Raw genomic sequence first — 22876 nt, 5'->3', positions numbered from 1 at the left:
AAATTTCTAGGAAGTAATACGATTGGTACTATAAATTGCAAAGTATTAAGAGTTTGATAGATTTTTTTTTAGGGTACAGTGGATATTATACATAAATAAAGATAAAATTGTTGATTTAATTCTTTTATTTATTGTATTTTCTTACCACCACGTGTTTTCCAAGCTACTATAAGATTCCATGAAAAATATAAAGAAAAACTATGAACTTGAGAAGCTAAAAGAATAAACGCATACCATAACATTCCATATGGTAGACCCTGAAATAATTTTCATATAATATAAAGCATGGTTATATATATATATATATATATATATAGTATATGTATTATATATATATATATAGTATTAAAGTACGAATATATTGATCTTATATCTTCTGTTATATTGAAAAATGATTCTGATCTAATAATAATATATTAGAATTAACACAATTATTTTCTTTATATTACAAATGCTAATTTTAATACTTCATATTATATCAATTCATTGATTAAAAAAATAATTTACCTGCCACAGTTGAATATCTTCTGTTTTACCAACAGTTAAATATCTCCAAACATCTTTAAAATAGTATATCATTGCATATAGAATTGGTCCATAACCCAATACAATAAGACCAATCATATAACGTTGAAGTGTCTTTATTTTATTCTTTTTAATAGCTGATAATGCAAGGAAAGAAAGTAATAAACTTGTGCACCATATATATTCCCACCACAATGGCTGACATAAAAAAGAGTCTATATTTGTACAATGAAATTGAATATATGGAAGAAAGAATACTAAACTATCGTCATATATCATATAAAAGAAATGTTTGTATACAAGCTTACCTGTGGTATCAATAATTCCTCTATTTCCAGAATAAAAATATCAAGCCTATCTAAAATGTCTGCTGACAATTTGGCAAGCATAACAAAGAAAAGAAGATAGTGAAAAAATATGCAATACTTTAATCGTGATTTGTTCGTCACGCTGAAAAGAGAATATATATATATATATATAAACATTATGTGACATCTATAAAAACTTTATTGCTTTATTCTATTAAAATAGTAATACTTAACAAAGAGGTCTTAACGCTTTTTCTATTATCTAAAATAATAAGTACAAAAATGTTCTTAAAATTAAAAATATAAAATAATAAATACCATAAATTATATTTTTCTTACATTAATAAATAGTTTTTATTTCTCTTACATAAAAATAATTGTGTGACAATTGATTATAGGCTTTTTAACTTTTATATATAAACAGAACACCAAAACAAAATTAAATCAGAAAACATTAGACTCCAAGGGCAAAACCTCCTGCTATTAATAGGTATACTCATGGAAACAAGGGCATACTGTGCACAATACGTGCAATCTATATAAATTGGTAATTTGTAAACTCTTGGTACACTTATAAGATGAAAATATTAATTGATAGCTTAATTATTTTATTAAAACAACACTATGATAAAAATTTAATTAAATGTTTTTATCTTAAAAATGTATGATGCTGTGTGTGAGTCTGTATGTCTATATATATATATATATGTATGTATATATATATGTATGTATGTCTCTATATATATATATATATATATAATTACACATCACTACTTGTTAATTTATTAATTTTTGTCATATTTTTATGACATAGCCATTTTAATACATATATATAATTTACTTATTTTACATGCAATATAATATATCATAGATAAAAATATACATGTAAAATTAATATAATAATATAATAAAAATAATAACACAATTATAAACTTAAAATTATGAATAAAAACAACAAAGTAAATCTTAAATAAATTTTTAAGGGATTATTTTCACTGATTCTATTAATTATTCTTTGATGTACGATATAAATGATATTTAGTCGAATTACAATTACATGGATAAAGGGATACTACAATCGATATAATTATTTAATAATATAACAATCACATTTTCTTGTATTTAATAAGCTTAATTTAATCGACAAAAGCATGGATCAGATTTATATTTTGCTCACCTGACTTGATACTGCCCTGCAACTTTTTGCCTATGATTAAAATCACTTCCATCTGTACCTAATGCTTGGCACAAAGTAACCTTCGAAGCCATTTTCTATATTTCACGTCTAAAAACACAAAACATTCGTCTTACTACGTATCAATTAATGTTCTACTTCATTAGACAGCTAAATTCAAGGTTAAAACATGCGCCGAGTTATCACCGTGTGTTCGACTATTTTTGAACTTTCCCAAACCCCGATTAGAAATTGATGATACTATTCTCAAAACTACTCAGAATTAACCATATCTGTACAATAATAATTTAACTAAGCAATATTTCACTTTTTTCACTATTATATGACCAATTAAAGATCTTCCAATAATTAAGGAGGAGATAAGAACAATAAGTTTAAGTAATTCTCACATAGTTTAAAAATTTTTATATAATTAAAACGAAAAACAATTTATTTTGGTTAAAACTAACTATAACATGACTTGATTTATTTTTGATGCATTTACGAACATCATGTAAATTAACGTAAGTAGTAGAGATGAGTAAAGTTTATGATATTCAGAACTAAGCATGGTAAATGTTTGAATATTTTTTAAGATATTATTTTAAGTGTTTATAATTAATATATTTTTTTAATATATTTTTAAAGGAAATCTTGTATTAACAATATATTGTTAAATATTTCACATTTATTTTCAATAATATTATAATATAAGCTTGATAATTAAAAATTTAATTTTGTTAATAATAATAATATTTGTATTTATATATTTGTTTCGTGTATTTTCCTTTTATGAAATTGCATTATAAAAATTGTAATATTATTTTACGAACTGACATCAAGTTTTGATGATTATTATTATTATCATTATCAATTGATCTTTTTGATTTATTGATAATTAAAATTATAACATATTATATATATATATAGGTGTTTTACATTTTTTAAATATTATTTTGCTACTTATAATGTATTATAAAAATGATAAAATAATATTATTATACTGGGAAATAATATTAAAATAGATGGAATCTGTTTTGTTGCCGTGTTACATGGTGTCATTCCTGATGCAGATTGACAAGCACAAACTTCAATTATATGAGCATCAGCCTATATAAATAAATAAACGTTAAATTAGAACATATACATATGTATATATAGATTTATAAGTCTATTAATAAAAAATATATATATACTTGGTAATTGAAACATCCTGATGTAACAGCTACTGTATTGTCTTCAATTATTCTCCCACAATAATGGGAAGTGTACATAACTATAAATAAAAAAATGTTGATGATATTTGTATTTATATAGAAGCAAAATTAAACTTACTTGCATTATTGTAAAAATTGGAATATTTAATACATGCGAAGCCTTTTTGTAAAATACATATAGTTGAATTTGAAGTAATTTCTTTATTTCTATTCTCAATCCATATTTTAGTTGTATTTGGTGGACCAGCTGAAAAAAAAATATATAGATGTATACTATTTAATAATTATTATACTGCATAATATGAATATATACATATTTATATTTACATGCATCATAAACTAGTGGGTCTATACATGGTACTCCAGTATGGCTATATTTTGTACAGGTATTATTTAAAGACTCTTTATAGGGTATTGGCCCTGGCCAAGTAAATTGAAAACAATATGATCTTAAACTATTAATTCCTGTAAAAAATCATTAAGTATTATAATATATTAAACAAACGATAAATCTATGAAATATAAACAACACATATTAATTATCGTATTTTTTATTAATTAGTAAATAAGTAATAATTACCTAAATTAAGCCACATATAGCATATTAAAAATATGATTAACTTCCAAGTATTCATATTGACAGGTTCACATTGGACAGGTGCTTAATACTGCTACAAATCTATAGAGATAACAAGCTTTTTCTGATAAGATCAATAATCAGATAAATTGATGTCTCATATATTTTTATATTAGAAATTATCACAAGTCATATGTATTATTTAGAAAATTGTATGAAAAGAACATATTTGTTAAAAAATTGGCAGATTAGTAGATATATATATATATATATATATATATATATATACTGATAAAAAAGATATAGGATTAAAATATTCATGATTTATTTGAATAGCCATCCAATGACTATTATATTTCATAATATTTGCTAATAATATTAATAACAACAAGCAAACTTGTATAAAAACATCATGATTCATACGGGTAAATATACATTATAAATTATATACTTTGTCATGAAAGCTTATGATATATAATTTTTGGTAAGAATTTTATTATATAAATCTCATTAAAATTCATCATGTCTAGTTAATGCTTCTCCAAAATCAGTTGCTTGAGAACCAACAAAAATATCATATTTTTCTAATATTTCATCTTTTGTAAGTTTTTGATCAGCATCTGTATCAGCTTCATAAATTAAATGTCGGGCTTCTGCTTCTGCATGATCAAAATCAGCAGGAATAATCCAATTTCTTACCTATTAAAAATGTGGCAAACAGAATTAGTATATTTTTATTAAAATCAATAAGATATTGTATTTTGATATAGCTTACTAACCTCTTCAAAATCCATAAAACCATCATGATCTTTATCTCTGTAAGATGAAAATTGTTCTTTCTCATTTTTAACCCATTCAGGCTCTTCTTCCTCCTCTGTACCTCTGTACATGTCTCCTAAGAAGTTAATAATGCATTTCAGTATATGAATTGTTAATATCATAATTTACAATTATTTCAATTACCAATATATTCAGCTAATGATATTTTTCCATCTCCATCCTTATCAATGTCTTCCATAGTTTCTAATACTACAATATCTTTCATATGATTTGCTTCTTCTGCATGCAGGAATGCAGCAAATTCTTCTTTAGTAAGTGCACTATCATTGTCAAGATCAGCTGCATGCCAACGTCTGCGATCTCTTTTGAGCATTGCTTGATAAGGAAATGTTTCTTCTTCTAATTTATCTTGATCATTACTTTCATTTTCATTGATATGTCCATAAAGTTTGACTTTATAGTCTGTCCATGGAAGATTATCTTTTTCTTCTAAATTATAAGATGTCCATTGACGATTAATATCATCTTGAATATATCGTCGTTGAGTATATAATATCCAATCTTTAAGTTCTTCCTTCGTAACAAATCCATCTTTGTCTTTATCTATTTTATCAACGATTATTCCTAGTCTTCTTGTACTTTCCTCTGGACTTAATTGATCAAATGTTTTGGCATCTTCTCCCAGAAAAGCCTCATGATCGTAACTTGGATTATGCTGAGAGTTAATGTAATGCTCCTGATCACTTAAATCCTATAATTATAAATACATATAATATATATATAATAGATAATAGATACATATACATATATATATATATATATATATATATATATATATATATATATATAATATATATAATAGATCTATACAAGTATTTATTAGATATCATTGTTTTATAATATTACAATAAAACGAATATTGTGTATATTTAATTATTGATTCAAACTATATATATTTATAGAAATTTCTAATTCACAATTTAATCCAATATTTCTCATATTATTTTATTTATTTGATATAAAATAGATCTTTTAAAGAAAAATGATCTGAGGTTATATACTTCAAAATCATCTTTATTAAGAATTATATGATATAAATCAATGACTATTTAAACATTTATATTGGGCTTTCATTTATTATTATTAATCAAGCGTTAAACGAAACAATTTCAATTCTTGTTTACCTTATTCAATATACGTTGTTTGGGCTCATCTTCTGGTTTTGGAATTGCAGTGGCCGAAACAGTCAGAAAGAATAAAATTTGAAAAACTATAAGTTCTCGCATTTTTTTTAATATTAAAAAAGTAAGAAAATATTGAGATTTTGATACGATCGATTTTATTTATTACACGATATATGATTTTTTTTTCAATAAAGCACGATTTTATAAGCGGTAGATCAACTCTCCAGCATCCACATCAGCAAATCTTGATGTCTTAACCAATGTTAGTCCCCCACTTACGAACTCCATATTTCTTTAGAGAACTCGCACCGTAATACCGTTGATCCTATAAGCGCTTGCTGTGAACGTTATTCAATCCTACAACGTTCGGGAGATGTTCTACGTTCAAACCTACGCGCTTAATTTAGGTCACTATGGAAGGAGTATGCGTAGATGTTCTATTGAAATATTTGTAATTAAGAAATGGTTTGGAATAAATTTATAAATTTTATAAAACACAATATCATTTATAAAAATCAAATAAAAATATATTCCTCTAGGTATAATACATTAAAATTTTTTTAAATCAGTATTAGCTCGACCTGATATATTTAATTTCTTTTTTTCCTTTTATCATAATACTACTAGTATAATCCAAATTTTTGCATTTATATATTATTAAGATGTTCATGATATTGATTTTATAACAAACTCAATGCCTAAATGATTATTTATAATAGTTATAATTGGTTAAGTAAAGGTAATAATTAATATTAATAAATGTTTCAATTTATTTATTGAATATAAAGGTATTAATCTTGACTTGCATCCACATTTTCTGTTTGAAGGCCTTTGAAGGAGGCTACAGGAATATATGTTACAAGTGTATATAATTTATTTGCCGAGTCTTCATCGTCATTCCTTCTTCTACTTAATCGAACACGAACTCTGAAAGGAACGTTCCTGCAAAAGAAAAATATTTTTCATAGTTTATATTTATTGAAAAAAATATTATCCAACCTATTAAATAAAATTGAAGAGTATACTTTAACAATGCTTTTAAATAGACAAATATTTAATTTCTTTAGATTTCTCAATATTTTTGGTTTTTAAAGAGAACAATTTACCTTATTCCTTTAGACCATAATTGTTTGTTGAGACGAGTGTCAATCCTTACGTCAGGTGTACCCATTTGTTTTTCAGCAAATTTTCGAATTTCTTTAATTGCTCTAGGTGCACGTTTCTTAAATCCAACTCCATGAAGACGTTTATGAAGATGTACAGTATATTCACGAGTTACCACTTCATTGATTGCACTCTTTCCTTTCTTTTCAGAAGATTTAGCCATCTTTAACCTAAAAAAAACAATATATACATTTCTTTATATATTTTCAAAATAGAAACATTAATTTAACATAGAATTTAATTTAAAGCATAACACATATTTTTTTTCATTTTATGCACAGATGTTATATCATAAATTAAAGATAAAACGTTTATAATATTATCAACACACAATGCATTCCTAACAATGTATATATAAATATTTTCTATCATACAAAATTATAAAGTAAAAAAAAAATTTTACATAAATCCTAGTCAAAACTTAAAAATGAATGTAATTTTACTAACAATTATGATTTTGTACCAATTTAAAATCAGATGTTCTCGGATTTTATTCGACAGAAAGTTTAGGTTCCTCCTCCGATTGAAGGTTCCATATAAAAGAGCTAAACACGTTGTTCGTAAAATTGTTACTAGTTTGATCAATGTCAATTCTTGACATCGGTGACTGATTATTTATTAAATCAAATAAATTTATAATCATCATTATTGTATTATTATTTGAAAATAGAAATTCCTTTATTATATTATGAAACAAAATGAGTTAATAAGTATTATTACAATGATACAAAATATATAATTTAATACTCACTAGATCTTTGTGATACGATTGGTTAATGTCTATAATACATATTGTATATAATTGGCTATCACAAATTAAACATTTCAGAATCTAAATTTGATTTAAAAGTTAATCTATAAAAATAATAAAAAGAATTATAGATAAAAAAATATATATTTCTTTCGATATTTTTATAAAATTAGATTATATTTAGAACATACATACATATGTATGTTTGTGTGTGTACATATATATATATATATATATATATATATAAATATTAATATTATCTATATATTTATATAGGAAAAAGTGTAAAAAGAAATTTATTATAAAAAGATTTATATAAAATTTTAGTTGAATTATATTTATATGCTTATATATATACATATAGATACATTATTATTTCTTTATATCTTTGCTGCTTACTATATATTATTTTTTTATGATTTAAATAGATTTCTGTCATCAGAGGGCGCATAACTATAATTTTTATGTAGTCGTGTTCAATATGGCGAACATGTTGAGTTTGATGGTTAATGCAGGTAATTTTAAGTTACATTTGATGTAAATAATTATAGTTATTATATATTTAAGAAATATGAAGTGCATGCAATTATCAGAAATCGTTTAAGTGCATTTATATAAATTTATAATGATTGCAATTGCTTATCGGTATAAGAAATATGTGAACTACGTAAAGTATTACAGTTTCAAGGTCTGTATAGGGAGTTGAAATTCTATAGGCACTTGCGTTATACGTAAACAACTGGTGTATACGACATTTTTATTTAAATTATGATAATTTTTTGTGAAGTAGTTAATATATTATATATCATGAAAATTATATTTAGCAATAAATTATTAATTTAACTTTTTTATTTTGTAAAGTCAGTTATAATATATAGGAAAATAGATAGATAGCTTTTAATTTTATAAGTTATTAAATTATATTAGTTTTAAAAGTATCTAATTAAAATGGAGGATAAAATGGTAATGTATGTAGAATAAATTTAGTTAAAATAGAGCCAACATATATATATATATATATATATATATATACACATATATATATATATATATATATTATGCATGCATATGTCTGATCTATATGCAAATAAGTATTATATGCACTTATATACATAATACGCAATTGTGAACGCTTACATACACATACAAACGCATTATGCAAATATGTTTTATATATATTTAAAAATATTCTATAAAAAAAATTATGAAATATTCTATAATTGGTTAATAATGAGTATATTTGAGATTTGAACTCATTATTGTTTTCATAATTAAAAATAATTGAAATAATACTACTATTATATATATATATATATATATATATATATATTATTGTTAAAAAAAAATAAAATGAAAATAAAATTAACATTAATTCTTTTTTACTGATTACGTATAAATTTAATTTATATTTACAGATGTTGGTCCTGTATGAAATTGTAAACAACTACTTATATAAATAGAATGAAAAGTTTATAACATATCAGCAAAAAGAAAATGTACAATGAACTACGGTGGAAATATTTCAGATTGGCATCAATATAGCTCAGTGCAGACAAATATAAATGAAGTAACATCTACTGATCATAATGTGAATGCAAATCGTTTAGCATTTATGTCTAGTGGTAATCCATCTTCATTAAATGCTCTTAATACCGAAGGGTATAAAAAATACCAAAATGAACCTAGCTTTAGTTCAAGACATTTTCCACCTATGAATAATATTTCAAATGGCTCAAATAATAGTGATAACTTTGCAATACCATCAATGGTACAAATGCAAAGTTATATTGGACAATATGGTCCTATGGTTAATAGAAACTCTGTTATGGATAATGTAAAAGCCCCAGTTGATATGAGAAATGGATCAATGAATACATTTAATGATGACTATAGATACAGAAATAGTCATATGGCGCTTCCTGGACAAAATTCTCATTTAAATGGATCAAATATAAATATAAATACACCTGCCACTTCTATGGGATCACGAAGTAATAGTATGTGTGCAACATCTTCTGTAAGACAAGGACCTTCATCTTTCATTCCTTGTAAAGCGTTGTGTTGCAATCCAAATACAAATATAGGTTATCAGCAATGGGATAAATTTGGAACTTATCAATCTAATACATCATATAGGGAAAATATGCGTTTACCTGGATACCAGGCAGAAAATAGACAATACGGTGATCATAATTTTCGAAAAGACAATTTTGATAATAAGGAAATGTTAAACTCTATTATTCCTAATACAGATCATAGAAGAAACTTCCCAGAATATAAATATCCTAATAAAGATCCTACAATGTCTAGAGGTTGTCCAGCTCCATCAGGGATGGTACAAAATTATCCAATTCAAAATTATAATTATCCAACAGAGTGCCAGAAATATGCTTATCCTATGAAAGAGTATCCAAAAGCAAATAATATGAGTTTACAAGATGCAACTGTTTTTAAACATCCAGAACAAAATTATATTGCACAACAAAAATACAATACTAAGCAAGGTCAATATACAACAGGTAATGTGTTAACCAAGACTGTGCCCACTTCAAATGTCAGTGTTGATATTACATCTTCCACACAGAATTCTTATTATACTGCACAATTTATAAGAAATGTATCAACAGAATTTCCACATACTTGTCAAAAAACTTTTGATAATCCACAACAAGTTGCTACAATGCAACCTACACCTATGCATAACACTTCATCACGATACCATTCTTATCAGCAAAAAATTGCAATGCAAAGATCCTCTATGGAAAATCATCTCAGAGAACTTACAAGGATACCTGGATATCAATCACATCCAAAATATAAAGAATCTGTTCTTAGATACAGGGAAATATTAAAATTGCAACAATCACATGGATATCCAATGGCAGTTCAACATCCTTTAAGAATTCCATCAACATCCGTTAATGCTATTCCATCTATAAATTTGCAATTTGATCAAAATGGAGTTTTAATAAATTCTGATGGTTTTCCAAAAACTCAACATACATTGAATTCAGATTCAAAACATTTAGAAAAACAGGGAAAAGAACAAGATTTATGTGCATCTGATTTATCTAATGAAGATAACCTACACTCTGAACAATCAGTTAATCATTCTCAAAAAGAGCATTCATCATCCCTGTATCCAAATGGTTTTCCAAATCAAGACCAGCTTTTAATACATAAATGTAGTGAACAAACTGAATTTAAAATACAAAAAAGTACAGAGAATGCTGATACTATGACTGAACAACACAAAACATCAAAAGACTTTGCTGATAAGCCAGATCTTGATGTTCGACAATTTTTAGCAAATTGGGATGCATCAGAAGATGAAGATGATTCTAATTCAAATTTGCCAGATGTTGTCTTAAGCAATTCAACACCATTGGTAGTTGTAGAATATGAAAATGTTGATAGCACTTCAAAAATACCTCATGATGTAAATGTGAATAAAGAAAATATGACTTGTTTAAAAAAACATGATAAAATAACAGAAGAGTATTCACAATCTTTAGATTCTTCTCCTCATAATACTGAGGTGTTAACAAATTTAAGTGAATGTACAAATAAAGATATTACAAAATCTGGAAACATTATACATTGTATAACCAATGGTACTGATGACATTCCAACAATACATATAGTTGATAATGTACAAATAAATAATATTTTGGAGGTATCTAATGACCAAATTATAGAAACTTTAGAACATCAAGGTCCAATACCATTTTATGAAGAAAATGTAAATCTAGAAGAAGAAATAAGTACATGCGATGAAAAGAAGAATGATGCAAATATAGAAATTTTGAACAAAGATACGTATACCAGCAATGATACTTTGTCTGAAAAAGATAGGAAGTCTTCAATCCAGAATAATAATCAAGAATTAAATGTTTTGGAAACAGTATCAAAAACTAATTTGGATAAACAAACTACAAACTTGCAAAAACAAAATAGTTTCACAAGTGAGGAATCACATAACACAGATGATATCAGTTTACCTGATTTGCCTACAACTGAGTGTACTCCAATATCCACTACTCTAAACACACCTATTCATTCAGACAGTGAAGAACCATCAGGACGTGTGTCATCTATATCTTCCAATCCTATAGAAATTATACAAAATAGTCCAATAATCAGCTTTACTCATTCATCAATTAAAATTGGATCCTATGAACATTTAGATGATACTGTTATTTCTAAAGAAAACACTTTACTACAATTTAATTTAGAAGAAGTAAATCAATCTAATAACAATAGTATTAATGCATTTGAAAATACTATAGATCCTAACAATTTTAATAAATCTGCTAATGCATCTAAAAGTGATGTTATTGAATTGTGTAGAAATAATAAATCACAAGCCAGTTCTAATAAAAATTCAACTATAGTAAATATGAAAAAGCTAGAGAATAAAGAATTTAATGCAAAAGTTCCTGATGTATGCGAATCTTCAGCAACTGAATATGAAACAGAAAATGAACCGATGGATCTGCAAAAAAATTCTATACAAAACTCCAAGAATGCAAACATCGAAAAAATCAATAATGATAGATTTCAAAGTGCTACACATCCATCGAAATCTATAAATTATAAAATATCAATACCGATTGAAACTTCCAAATCTACATTAAAAAACAAATTAAACGAAAATAAACAGCAGCACGTAATAAATACTGTTCAAAATAATGATAAACATCCTGAAGTTAATATTGAAACAAAGAAACAGTCTAAGTGTCTGTTTGTAAATAAATTACAGCAGGGCACTTCTAATGATAAGAATACAATTTCAGGGGAAAATGTGGAAGAAGGACATACAATAGTACGATATGTGGAAAAGAATACTTCATCAAATGTTAAAAATGTTTTGTCTGTTCCAAATGTAAACATATACACATCCAGTGCAGACAAATTGCAACATATAAATACTGTATCAATACCAAAAAGGTGTTTAGATATGTTAACAAATAATAAGGTACATTCTAAAAGTCCTCAAAATCTTTGTATAAATAAAGAAAAGGATAGAGAAAGTTTTTCCAAAGATGTTCAAAATAAGTTTAAGAATCAAGAACTTACAAAGAACTCTGATATAGACTCATCTATGAACAATTCTGGTTCATCTAACCTAGAAATTTTATCAGATCATGTAACACTTCATAAAACATGCTCAGTCTCTGATACTAAAAACAATAGTGATATGGAAAGTAACATAATTAATAGAAAAGAAGATAATAATGAACTTATTTTTGTAAAACAAGGGAACTCTGTATCTATTTCTAAAAAAGTACATGATCAGTCACAGAAGAGTGATGAACCATGTAAAATAAACACAAATGTTTCTCAGGGAAATCATAACCGAAATAAAATTTTAGAAAAAAATAAATCTGAACTATCTCAAGAGGATTTTAATATTGATAAAGTTAATATGATCAATAATACACAAAAACAAGATTTTAAAGAATACATGTCAGCAAGTGATGATTTGTTGCATCTTGATAAATGCATTGATAATAATAGCCATATAGGAAATAATTATTTTAATAAAAGATCAACATCACAATTAACAGGTACTCAATTTCAACAGCATTATTCTGCAGTAGAAGATACACAAGCATTAGAAAAAAATACAAATGTAAAGAATAAAGTAAATTCAGCTCATACACCATCTTCTGTGACCACTATTTGTTCTATTACTTCAGAAAAATCAGAACAGGAACAGCTATATACTGTTTCCAAGAGTTTTGCAACAAAAAATGTAAATTCTGATTTTGAAATTCAAGTTACAAATGTTAATTTAAAATTTACAGATAATGATATATGCAAAGAATTAGTCACTTTGAGGGATAAGAAACAAGAAAATTTGAATAATTGCTCTGATGGAATCAAAATTGAAATAAATGTATTGTGTGCAGAACGTAATGCCAAAGAAAAGTTATTGCAACAGGAATCTGTAAATGTGGGCAATGAAATTATGGATCAATCAAACAATTCTGTATATAGTAGCAAGAGTACTTGCTTAGGAAATTTAAAAGAATACAACACATTACCTCATGAAAAATTGGATACAGAAAAAAGAAGTAACAAAATTGATGAAATTATCGATCATGATCAAAGTCAAAGTACAGATATTATTTGTCACGAAAATGTGGAGAATACAATGGAGGAACAGGAGGAGCCTCTTAGTTTAATAGTTCGAAATAAGACATTGCCAACAAATAAAGAAGAAACACTATATCAAGAATTTTCAAAAGGAAATGAAACATTATCAAAGGATATATTGAATAGATCTAGGAATTGTACAGGAGATAATAATTATACAGAAGTTACTCAAGAAACTAAATTCACTAATACTTCCAATGGAAGGAAGAAGCAACATGCATCATTGAGTTTTGTCGATAAATCAGATGATTTAAAGGATGAAAGTATATGCTATGTTAAAACTAATGATCTATTCAATAATATTAATCAGGAAAATGAACCTTCTAATATAATTTACAGTACTACATCTGCTAATGTAAATTACATGCAAAATAGTGCAAATATTGAACGGATATCAAAATTGAATAATGCACAGAAAAATAAAATGAAAGAGCCATCTTCTGTTTCACAGAAATATAAAGATAGAAAAGATGAAGAAAATGACAGTTCATCTGAAAAAAATGATGATATGCCAAATATTGTAACTATACATGTTAAAACGGATAACATGAACAACGAAAAATTTGCAGAACTTGATTTTACAAATTTTGATCTATTTTCTAATGAAAGTAACAAAAGTAATGATAATGAGCCAGGAAAATGGAGACGTCCTACAACTCCTATAGTAAATCAGACATTAGAAGAGTGTGATTTATATGGAAGTACTAGTGGTTATGTAAATCCTATTTTTACTAATATAGAAGAATCAAATAACAGAAACGAAGTTCCTATATATAGAACTAAAGATGGAAAAATAACTTATAGTCCTAATCCCAAAGCTTTATTTCTTGAAAATAAAGAAAAAGCTCATTGTACTAAAGAAGAATATTCACCACATAAATATAACCATCATTTAAAAATTTATAAAAAGGAGAAAGATATAAGTAATTATAAGGAAAGAATACCATTGGAATCTAATAATACGAAAATCGCTTGGAGTGAGTCAACTCAAAAAGGTTTTTCTGAATTTTCTAATGAGAATGATAGTCAAAAAAATGTTCACTCTATGAAGCATCAAAGATCACAGAATTTAAAACATTATCGTCATAAAATAGAAAAAAAATATAATAGTATAACTGATAATCAAGTACATAAAGAGTACAATAAAGGTCTTTCTGTTTCTAAATGTGAGGAACAAAAAGAACATGGTATTGAGAATAATCGTAGTACTCATAAAGATAGTTTAACACATGAGGTAGTTACAGATGAATCTGAAAGTCATGAAAAGAATTTAAAAAATATGTTTGATAGTAACATTCATTCAAAAGAAAAAAATATAAGAAAAACAGAAATTTTTACAGGAACAACCGTAGCAAATACCATGTATCATAATACAAAAAATAATAACAATATCCAAAAAAGTAGTCATAATGATACATTTTCTTCACATACATCTACTAATACCTTTGTAGAAAAAATCAGTTCAACTGAAACCTGTGATATTAAATCGAAATACTGCGATATAATTAAGGAGTCAATTGTGCCTTATGCAATATGTGATCAGACAGTTAGTGAATGTTCTTTAAACCAAAGTAATAATTTAACAAGCGAGAAATCAAATTCTCTTATGAAATTAGAAAAGAAAGAGTTTAAGCCTAATTTAGATCGACTCAAATCTTCGGAATTGTGTTTGGAAGAAAATGGTTTTAAAGGCAGAAGATATTACACTAATAGTGTAATGAATCATAATTCATTTTCTGAAGATTCAGACTATTTTAATGAAAAAAAGATTGATCCAAATATCATTCATATCGGAACAGAAAATATTTGTGTAGACATTACAAAAAAACCAGAATCACAAATTAATTCTGAGATATCCAAATATAAGAGACATTATGAGCATTTCCCTGTGAAATGTGAAATTGATTCAGATGAAAATACTGAAAGTTTTGAAGCAGAATTTGAAAATACAAGAGATATTTTGAAATATGCAACAACAGAGAATATTTTAATTTCTAAAAAAGATGTTCTTCTCACAACAACATTAGATGAATGCGCAGATTCGTTGAAACAGTTAAATAATACTAAACAAAAAGAAAAAATAGAATATCAGGATGAAAGCAATGGCGAAATAGAAAATACCAATTTTTCATTACAAAACGAAATATCTAAAAGTAATGAGGATGAAAATTTGAATCAACAAATTACAGAAGCCAATATTTTTTATACTGATAATAATACTACTATTTCTGAAAAGGGATGGAGACGGTTACCTTCAAATTGCTTCAAAAATGATGAAATAGAAATTATGGAAAGTGATATAATTAGTCACAATAATTTTGACAATGAAGTTAATATAATTCATGGAGAGTCTATGCATATGCCACAAATAAAAAAATCTAAAATGTCCAAAAGTATTGATGAGTCTTCTTTTAATGAAATAAGTAACAGTGATTGTCAGAATAATACTTTTATAACAACAGATCATAAATATGATACTTCTTTTCCAGAAGAAGAAATTAAATCTGAACCAATATACATAGGTCAAAATAAGGATGAAGTAGTTTTATTAGAGCCTATTATTTCTAGCAAAGATATTGATGTCATTGAAGAAATAAACAGCAATAAGGATACAGAGAAGAAAAACATTGAAGACACAATTCCTTCATTAAATTCCATAAATAACTCAAAAACTGAAAATATAATAAATGATGAAAATTTTTCGTTAAACAACATCAATGAAATAGATAATGTCAGGGGATCATTATTGAAGCAAAAAGATATTGATGTTCCAAGATATAAAAATTACAATGTATCAGATGTAATAAATACATCACAAGATTGTTTAGAAGTATTTAACTTAAAAGAAAAAGAATCACAAAGAAAACAATTTAATGACAATTTGTATTGTATTGAAAATAAAATTAGTGCTAGTGGCTCATATTTATCTTCACAAGAATTAAAAAGTTGTAGTATTGAGGTTTGCAATACTCCAGAATTGGAGAATATATCGGAATTAAATTTAGAGAAAAACACAAATGTAATTAATGAAATTACAACAAATGATATAAACAATAAAGCAGAAAAAGAACGTTCTTTATCCCCTCCAGATATAACTACTATTGCATATATTAACACAAATTATTCATCTACATCAGATTGCAATGTAAATACACAAATGATTTCTAGATCCATTATCAAAGAAAATAAAACAAACACAAAATCAAAACCTGAACTGTCACCTCAGCCTAAAATACCTAAAATGATTATCAGAAATACTGGATCCTGTTCTACAACATCTGTTGCAGGGGACATATTAGAAACATCATCAGAATATCCTTCTTTTGTACATAATAAAGTTAAACATTCTACTTTTATAATTGAAAATGAGAAAGATAATAAAGGAAGAAGTGATAGTGATTCTGAAATTTCTTTACAAAAATATGATTTAAATAATAGTAGAGTACCTAAAATGAAAATAAAATTTAATGATAAATCATTAAAAAGAAATAATGAATACGACAATATGGAAATTTCTTTTAAAAGGAAAGATGCAAAAAAAATTGTTCCTAAAGTAAAAATAAAAAAGATTAGAACTGAAGCAGCAACTATACAGAATGACCAAACAGAATCTTCATTAATAGTAATGGAAGTAAAAACTCCTGATGTATCAGATGAGATATGTTCTAATAAATTATCAATAATTAATGAAGAAAGAAAACGAGAAAAGATTCCTAAATTAAAACTGAAAAAGCATCAAGAAATCACTTCATCTACAGAATCTATTAGAAAGAGAACAAATTTAAGAACCATTGATTTAACAGTTAAAAAATATAAAAGTGATAAAAATGAAATAAAATCTAATAAAAAAAATGAAGATATAATTAGATCGACATCGAAACAAAAGGATAATTCGTCTGTATCTGAACATGAAATTAAGAATAAATTACCCTGCATTTCAGAAAAGATTCCAAAGGTTATAATAAAACGTGCCTCTGCAAGTGCTGAATTTAAATGTGAATTTAGTGAAGGTGGTAGTCATACCATCATTAATAGCGCAAAATGGCAACCAGAAGTTAAATTGCAAAGATCTCGACTTTTAGATAATATGGTAAAGGACCTAAAATACTGCCATATATCTAAAGAATATATAACTCGAAAATGTATAGATATTATTTCTTCACATAGAACACGAAAATTAATAAAAAGTTACGGATTTAGAGATAAACGACATAGCAAATCGAATAAATTATTTAGATCAAGTTCTATATCAGATTTGTGTCCAACAAAATATGAGGAAAGTAGAACATTAGATTATAGTTATAGTAATAACAAATTATCTGATACAGAAGCTACATCTATCCTTAAAGGAATAGAAGAACATAATGAATTTTCTATAAAATCAATTAGCAAGTACAAATTTGAAAAGAATCCATGGAATATAGAAGAAAAATATATAGAGGAATCTTATATTTCCAATGATTTTGTAGATAGGTCTTCATATAAATATTCAAGTGATAAAGATAATATGGATTACTCGATAGTAAAATCAGATACTACAAATATAAAAAATAACACTACCTTAAAAAGTAATGATCTCAGTACTATAACTTTTAATGCTAATTCTACAAATAATGTTAGTAAAATGCCATTAATCATGCAAAAAGACTTCATTCATTATAATGATAGTGAAAATAAATTTCCTAGAGAAAATAATGAATCTGAATCAAAACCTTTGAAATCTGATATCACTACAGATGATTCTGCAGATAATGATTGTTCAGTTATAAAATTAGATTCTTCAGATGAAAGTCAATCAACAATAGAGATTTTGCCAGTTTCCCCAGACATAAACCAAATTGGGATGGAAGAACATAATAATAGACTTAATAATGAGGAAGGTGAACAATTGTATTCAGAAGATGCTATTCCTACTCAATTTGAATTAGAATTAGAAGTTACAGATAGCAATATCGATTCTGTGGAAGTACCACCTCTAAGGCATGAGTTAAATTCTGAACATTTTAATGATACACAACTTGGAACATGGCAATTAAACCAAAAAGTACAAGACTTGAATGATTTACAAAATTATCCTCAAAATTATACCAATAAACAACCTATTTTACTTGCGGATAATGGTCAACAAAGCTCTAAAGTTCCTGAAAAGAATAAAATATCTACTAAACAAAATATTTCATTATCAATAACAGCTCTTACGCATGACGATTCAGAGAATCATTCAACAGAAACGACAATTACGTCTCGTGAAAATCTTTGTTGTAATGATTTACTTATGAAAGAAGTGTTGGCTGCCAAAGAAATGCTGAAAAAATGTTTATCTATGTCTAAAGATGCTACTATTCTGAAAAACAAATCAAAATTGAAATCGCTTGTAGAAAAAAATCAAGGTTCTTGTCTTACTTCCAGTGGTCATACAAAAACTTTTCTTAAGACTGTTACTACTCATCATACATATGAAACAGATAAATTAAATCTGCAAAAATCGATGAATGAAGTAAATATGGAAAAAATAGAAAAAAAGAATAGTAATGAAGTAGTAAACAAAGTTATACAAATTACCAAATGTACAGAGAAAAAAGATATTAAACATATTGATGTTAATGTGCAAAATACTCTAATTTCTGCACAAAATTCTCCTATAATATCATTAAAAAGTCTTAAACGATACAGTCAATCTGTGCCAAATAAGAACATGTCTACTAATATGGAACACTGTAAAACATTGGGAGATGAGAATGAACGATCAATATCTCAAGATAATCATGTTGATCAAGTAGAAAATAAAGTTCAAGACATCAAAATTGAACAAAATATGACTTACCCTAAAATTGAAATGATATCTGATAACGAAGATGTACAAATTGAAGATAATAAAAGTTGTAATCAATCCAAAAAACGAGAAGATAAGATGCCAGTATTAGAACCAGAAATCGCCTTTAGTTTCGATGCAAGTTCAGATAGAGATAGTTCAAGATCACCACCCGTTATAACAAATCAAGAGATTGTAACTACTCAAAATGAGATATTAAAATGCTTGCAAGAAAGAGAAGAGTTAACATCAAATGATAGCACAAATGATAATAAAAAATATATAGCAGAAGAATATGATATGACTGTAACTGATATTGTAACGCAATTAGCTTATCATAAAAAGGTAATGTATATTTTATCATTGCATAATTTCAAGTATAAAAAAATATTATTAATTATATAAATATGTATTTGAAAATAACAAGGAGATATAATATTTTTATATTCGTACAGTCAAGAATAAGGCATAAAAGATATTGTAATCTATGTGAAAAATGGTTTCCAACGACATCTCGTCATCGACGACATTTAGCTGGGTATCAGCATCGTCATTTAGAATTGACACAGCGAAGAACGATCCATGCACTTTTCATACTTTTTACTGGCAAACCTTGTTCAAAACTCTTACGAGCTACTAGTATGCGAGATGACTGTTCTATAGGTGAACCAACACCTTTACAAATTGCTGTCCAGGTATTATTTCTTATAATAAAGTAATATCTAATAATTTTTCTCCTATAATCTTATTTTTATATATATTATTTTTTATTTTCGCAGGATTTAGCCAAATACTTGGATGGTACAGAGACAAATCTATTAATACCAAATAACGTCGAAAAATAACCAAAAGTAGTTGTTGAATTATGTAACATCATGTCAAAGGAGATGGACAAAGATTTCATATTTCAAGTAAACAATATATGACAGTTCAATGTGATTTTAAACTACATCAGCATAATGGAACCGATTGGAATTAGCTAAGTCAGCTAATATTTGTTACTTCGTTGACCGTATGTTACCTGAAACAGTTACTTTATGTAGTAATTAACTATTTAACCAAAGACTTTATTAGAGTAATAGTGCAACTAAAACTCCTATTATATAAAGGTTTGAGACTTTTTGCACCAAAATCTGCTATATGCTAATGCATAAAGCTGTTGTTTGAGCTTCACAAACAGCTATAAACAAAATGGCTGTTGTTTATTCTTTATAGTCACCACATGATTTTTACACATATGTAATGCTGTTTATAGAAGAGTGTGTTCACTAAAGCATGATTTTAAAGAATGGACTTTTCAGTCTACTATATTGCAATTTTTAAAGGTTACTATGTGGCTATTAGTTTATATAAACATGGTTATGAATGATTATATATATATATATATATATATACACACACACATACACACACACACATATATATATACATATATATATATATATATATATATATATATATATACATACGTGTGTGTGTATATATATATACACACGTACATACATACACGTATATATAAATATATATAAAAAAAACGAATGTTTATTTATATGAAGAAAATATATCTACATATAGATACATATATATGTATATGCATGTAACGAATGCATTATATGCATACCTATATTTATTGTTCCAGTTTTAAAAACATGTACACATGTACACACATATATTTAACAATGTTTAATTATTATTAGTTAAACATATAAGTATATATTATGTCATATCTTTTAAAATGAAGAAGATATATAAAATATGAGATGTTCCAATATTCAATTATACATATATAAAAAAATGACCTTAAAGCTGTTGCATTGTACATTGATTGAATAGTAGGTCGAACAGTTCTTTATGTTAAAATTAGTGTAATAATATTTCTATTTGTTAGATTTCTTGTAGTTTCTGATGCTATTTTTATTTGTTATGGTATCACTTATTAAAAGTTATTTTATAATGAACCAATCAAATATTACAAATAAAAAATTAATTTTAGCCTTGAAATGTTGCTAAAAGTATAATTATCTATGGGATCAAAATATTACTATAAAAAGAAGGCTTGGTTACTTATAAAAATAAAAAGAATATGGAAGTATATATATCTTCAAAATAGAATGAAAATATAGCGAAGTGCTTGTAATGTAATTTTACATATACATTTACAGGACCATATGTCATTGGCAATGACTTTTCATGTGTCTTTTGTACTTTTCACATTTTGTGCCTTCTAAATATAAATTAAATATTAAAGATTGTCATAAATACAAGTATTCGCATATAAATTGCACCACACAAAGTATCTGTAGAATACATGAAGTAATTCTTACATGATTTTATCATTATATTTACATTAATTTTGAAACTGAATTTATAATTGTTATCTATTTCATCAAAATCTTTTAAAGTGAAAAATTAAAGTAACGAATAAAAATATTCTACTTAATTTTCAACATACATAATTATGAATTGTAGAGAAACAATTTAATATCTATCTATTTATTATTAAATAGAACTTAACAGTTTCTTTGTTTGAGGATTTTCAAAGCATATATAATGCTTAGTTACATTTCTTTAAATAATATTATTGTTATGTCTAATATATTACATATAATTTATGATGTTTTATTACATTTTTGACATAATTTCTTAATACATAACATAAATTTACATAATGTATATACGTGCAAAGTTTTTAGCTATAAAAGCAGGTATTTACGTTTTGAACCATTCCAGTATACTTTTAGAAAAAATTGACGAAATATAAAATATTCATATAACACTGTAATTTTCGGTAATGTAAACAATTAATTTATATTATAGTATAAAAATATTTATTTTACAAAAAAAATTATGCTTAAATGCATAAATTAAATGACTGACTGCAATTTACCTTTTTACAGGACTATTCACTATGTATTAAAATTTTAATCAAAGTTTACCAAAAATTACATTTCTTGCATGTTATATATAATTAATTGTTGCAGGAAATGTAAATTCTGGGAGTTCATAATTTAAATTATAATTCCACAAAAAAATCGAATATTAGTTCTTATAACAATTTCATTTGTTTGTGATCCAAAGACGCTATTCCCCAATTAAAATTTTTATATAAAACTTTGTATATATTGAAATATGAGTATATTAGATACAATTTTAATTACTGGTAATCTTTTGTAATACCATCAAATTCATAATCATTTTATTTTGGTTAAAAGAAGTAGATTT

The 22876-nt window shown here is 25.7% G+C and overlaps 5 protein-coding genes across 6 annotated transcripts; 1 reads left to right on the top strand and 4 right to left on the bottom strand.

Annotated features, from left to right (window-relative positions):
• Positions 1 to 107: 107 nt before the first annotated feature.
• LOC124426060 (protein jagunal) lies at positions 108 to 2324 on the bottom strand. Its single transcript, XM_046967317.1, has 4 exons — positions 2011 to 2324; positions 834 to 975; positions 508 to 723; positions 108 to 257 (listed from the first exon to the last, which is right to left on the bottom strand). Exons 1-4 carry the CDS (start codon positions 2100 to 2102, stop codon positions 129 to 131), a joined length of 579 nt encoding a protein of 192 aa, XP_046823273.1. The 5' UTR covers positions 2103 to 2324; the 3' UTR covers positions 108 to 128.
• Positions 2325 to 2922: 598 nt separating this feature from the next.
• On the bottom strand, positions 2923 to 3985 carry LOC124426088. Its single transcript, XM_046967365.1, has 5 exons — positions 3805 to 3985; positions 3552 to 3689; positions 3343 to 3471; positions 3204 to 3283; positions 2923 to 3117 (listed from the first exon to the last, which is right to left on the bottom strand). Exons 1-5 carry the CDS (start codon positions 3857 to 3859, stop codon positions 2971 to 2973), a joined length of 549 nt encoding a protein of 182 aa, XP_046823321.1. The 5' UTR covers positions 3860 to 3985; the 3' UTR covers positions 2923 to 2970.
• Positions 3986 to 4104: 119 nt separating this feature from the next.
• On the bottom strand, positions 4105 to 6041 carry LOC124426087 (calumenin). Its single transcript, XM_046967364.1, has 4 exons — positions 5766 to 6041; positions 4765 to 5332; positions 4581 to 4696; positions 4105 to 4500 (listed from the first exon to the last, which is right to left on the bottom strand). The coding sequence occupies exons 1-4, from the start codon at positions 5865 to 5867 to the stop codon at positions 4312 to 4314; spliced, it is 975 nt and encodes a 324-aa protein (XP_046823320.1). The 5' UTR covers positions 5868 to 6041; the 3' UTR covers positions 4105 to 4311.
• A 482-nt stretch (positions 6042 to 6523) lies between these two features.
• On the bottom strand, positions 6524 to 7550 carry LOC124426089 (60S ribosomal protein L31). Of its 2 annotated transcripts, none has more exons than XM_046967368.1 (3): positions 7393 to 7550; positions 6872 to 7099; positions 6524 to 6707 (listed from the first exon to the last, which is right to left on the bottom strand). In XM_046967368.1, exons 2-3 carry the CDS (start codon positions 7090 to 7092, stop codon positions 6557 to 6559), a joined length of 372 nt encoding a protein of 123 aa, XP_046823324.1. In that variant the 5' UTR covers positions 7093 to 7099; positions 7393 to 7550; the 3' UTR covers positions 6524 to 6556. The 2 variants fall into 2 exon arrangements, with proteins under 2 accessions (XP_046823324.1, XP_046823322.1); XM_046967366.1 differs by having other exon boundaries at positions 7377 to 7535.
• Positions 7551 to 8128: 578 nt separating this feature from the next.
• Positions 8129 to 21083, top strand: LOC124425968 (MATH and LRR domain-containing protein PFE0570w-like). Its single transcript, XM_046967110.1, has 4 exons — positions 8129 to 8195; positions 9096 to 19999; positions 20110 to 20349; positions 20434 to 21083. The coding sequence occupies exons 2-4, from the start codon at positions 9182 to 9184 to the stop codon at positions 20497 to 20499; spliced, it is 11124 nt and encodes a 3707-aa protein (XP_046823066.1). The 5' UTR covers positions 8129 to 8195; positions 9096 to 9181; the 3' UTR covers positions 20500 to 21083.
• Positions 21084 to 22876: the final 1793 nt, after the last annotated feature.

This window comes from Vespa crabro, chromosome 8 (assembly GCF_910589235.1).
Source record: "Vespa crabro chromosome 8, iyVesCrab1.2, whole genome shotgun sequence".
NCBI lineage: Eukaryota > Metazoa > Arthropoda > Insecta > Hymenoptera > Vespidae > Vespa > Vespa crabro.
This window is presented reverse-complemented; position numbering and strand designations above follow the sequence as displayed.

Excerpts from the sequence above, each read along its gene's own strand:
- LOC124426088 (XM_046967365.1), bottom strand. The coding sequence starts at position 3,859 with ATGAATACTTGGAAGTTAATCATATTTTTAATATGCTATATGTGGCTT. Across the intron at positions 3,472-3,551 it reads CCCACTAGTTTATGATGCAT|CTGGTCCACCAAATACAACT; the intron begins GTAAATATAAAT and ends TTTTTTTTTCAG. Across the intron at positions 3,284-3,342 it reads CAATTTTTACAATAATGCAA|TTATGTACACTTCCCATTAT; the intron begins GTAAGTTTAATT and ends TTTTATTTATAG.
- LOC124425968 (XM_046967110.1), top strand. The coding sequence starts at position 9,182 with ATGAACTACGGTGGAAATATTTCAGATTGGCATCAATATAGCTCAGTG. Across the intron at positions 20,000-20,109 it reads AATTAGCTTATCATAAAAAG|TCAAGAATAAGGCATAAAAG; the intron begins GTAATGTATATT and ends ATATTCGTACAG. Across the intron at positions 20,350-20,433 it reads CTTTACAAATTGCTGTCCAG|GATTTAGCCAAATACTTGGA; the intron begins GTATTATTTCTT and ends TTATTTTCGCAG.
- LOC124426087 (XM_046967364.1), bottom strand. The coding sequence starts at position 5,867 with ATGCGAGAACTTATAGTTTTTCAAATTTTATTCTTTCTGACTGTTTCG. Across the intron at positions 5,333-5,765 it reads AACAACGTATATTGAATAAG|GATTTAAGTGATCAGGAGCA; the intron begins GTAAACAAGAAT and ends TTATAATTATAG. Across the intron at positions 4,501-4,580 it reads GTTTTATGGATTTTGAAGAG|GTAAGAAATTGGATTATTCC; the intron begins GTTAGTAAGCTA and ends CATTTTTAATAG.
- LOC124426089 (XM_046967368.1), bottom strand. The coding sequence starts at position 7,092 with ATGGCTAAATCTTCTGAAAAGAAAGGAAAGAGTGCAATCAATGAAGTG. Across the intron at positions 6,708-6,871 it reads TTATGGTCTAAAGGAATAAG|GAACGTTCCTTTCAGAGTTC; the intron begins GTAAATTGTTCT and ends TTTCTTTTGCAG.
- LOC124426060 (XM_046967317.1), bottom strand. The coding sequence starts at position 2,102 with ATGGCTTCGAAGGTTACTTTGTGCCAAGCATTAGGTACAGATGGAAGT. Across the intron at positions 724-833 it reads AGGAATTATTGATACCACAG|CCATTGTGGTGGGAATATAT; the intron begins GTAAGCTTGTAT and ends TTTTTATGTCAG. Across the intron at positions 258-507 it reads AAGATATTCAACTGTGGCAG|GGTCTACCATATGGAATGTT; the intron begins GTAAATTATTTT and ends AAATTATTTCAG.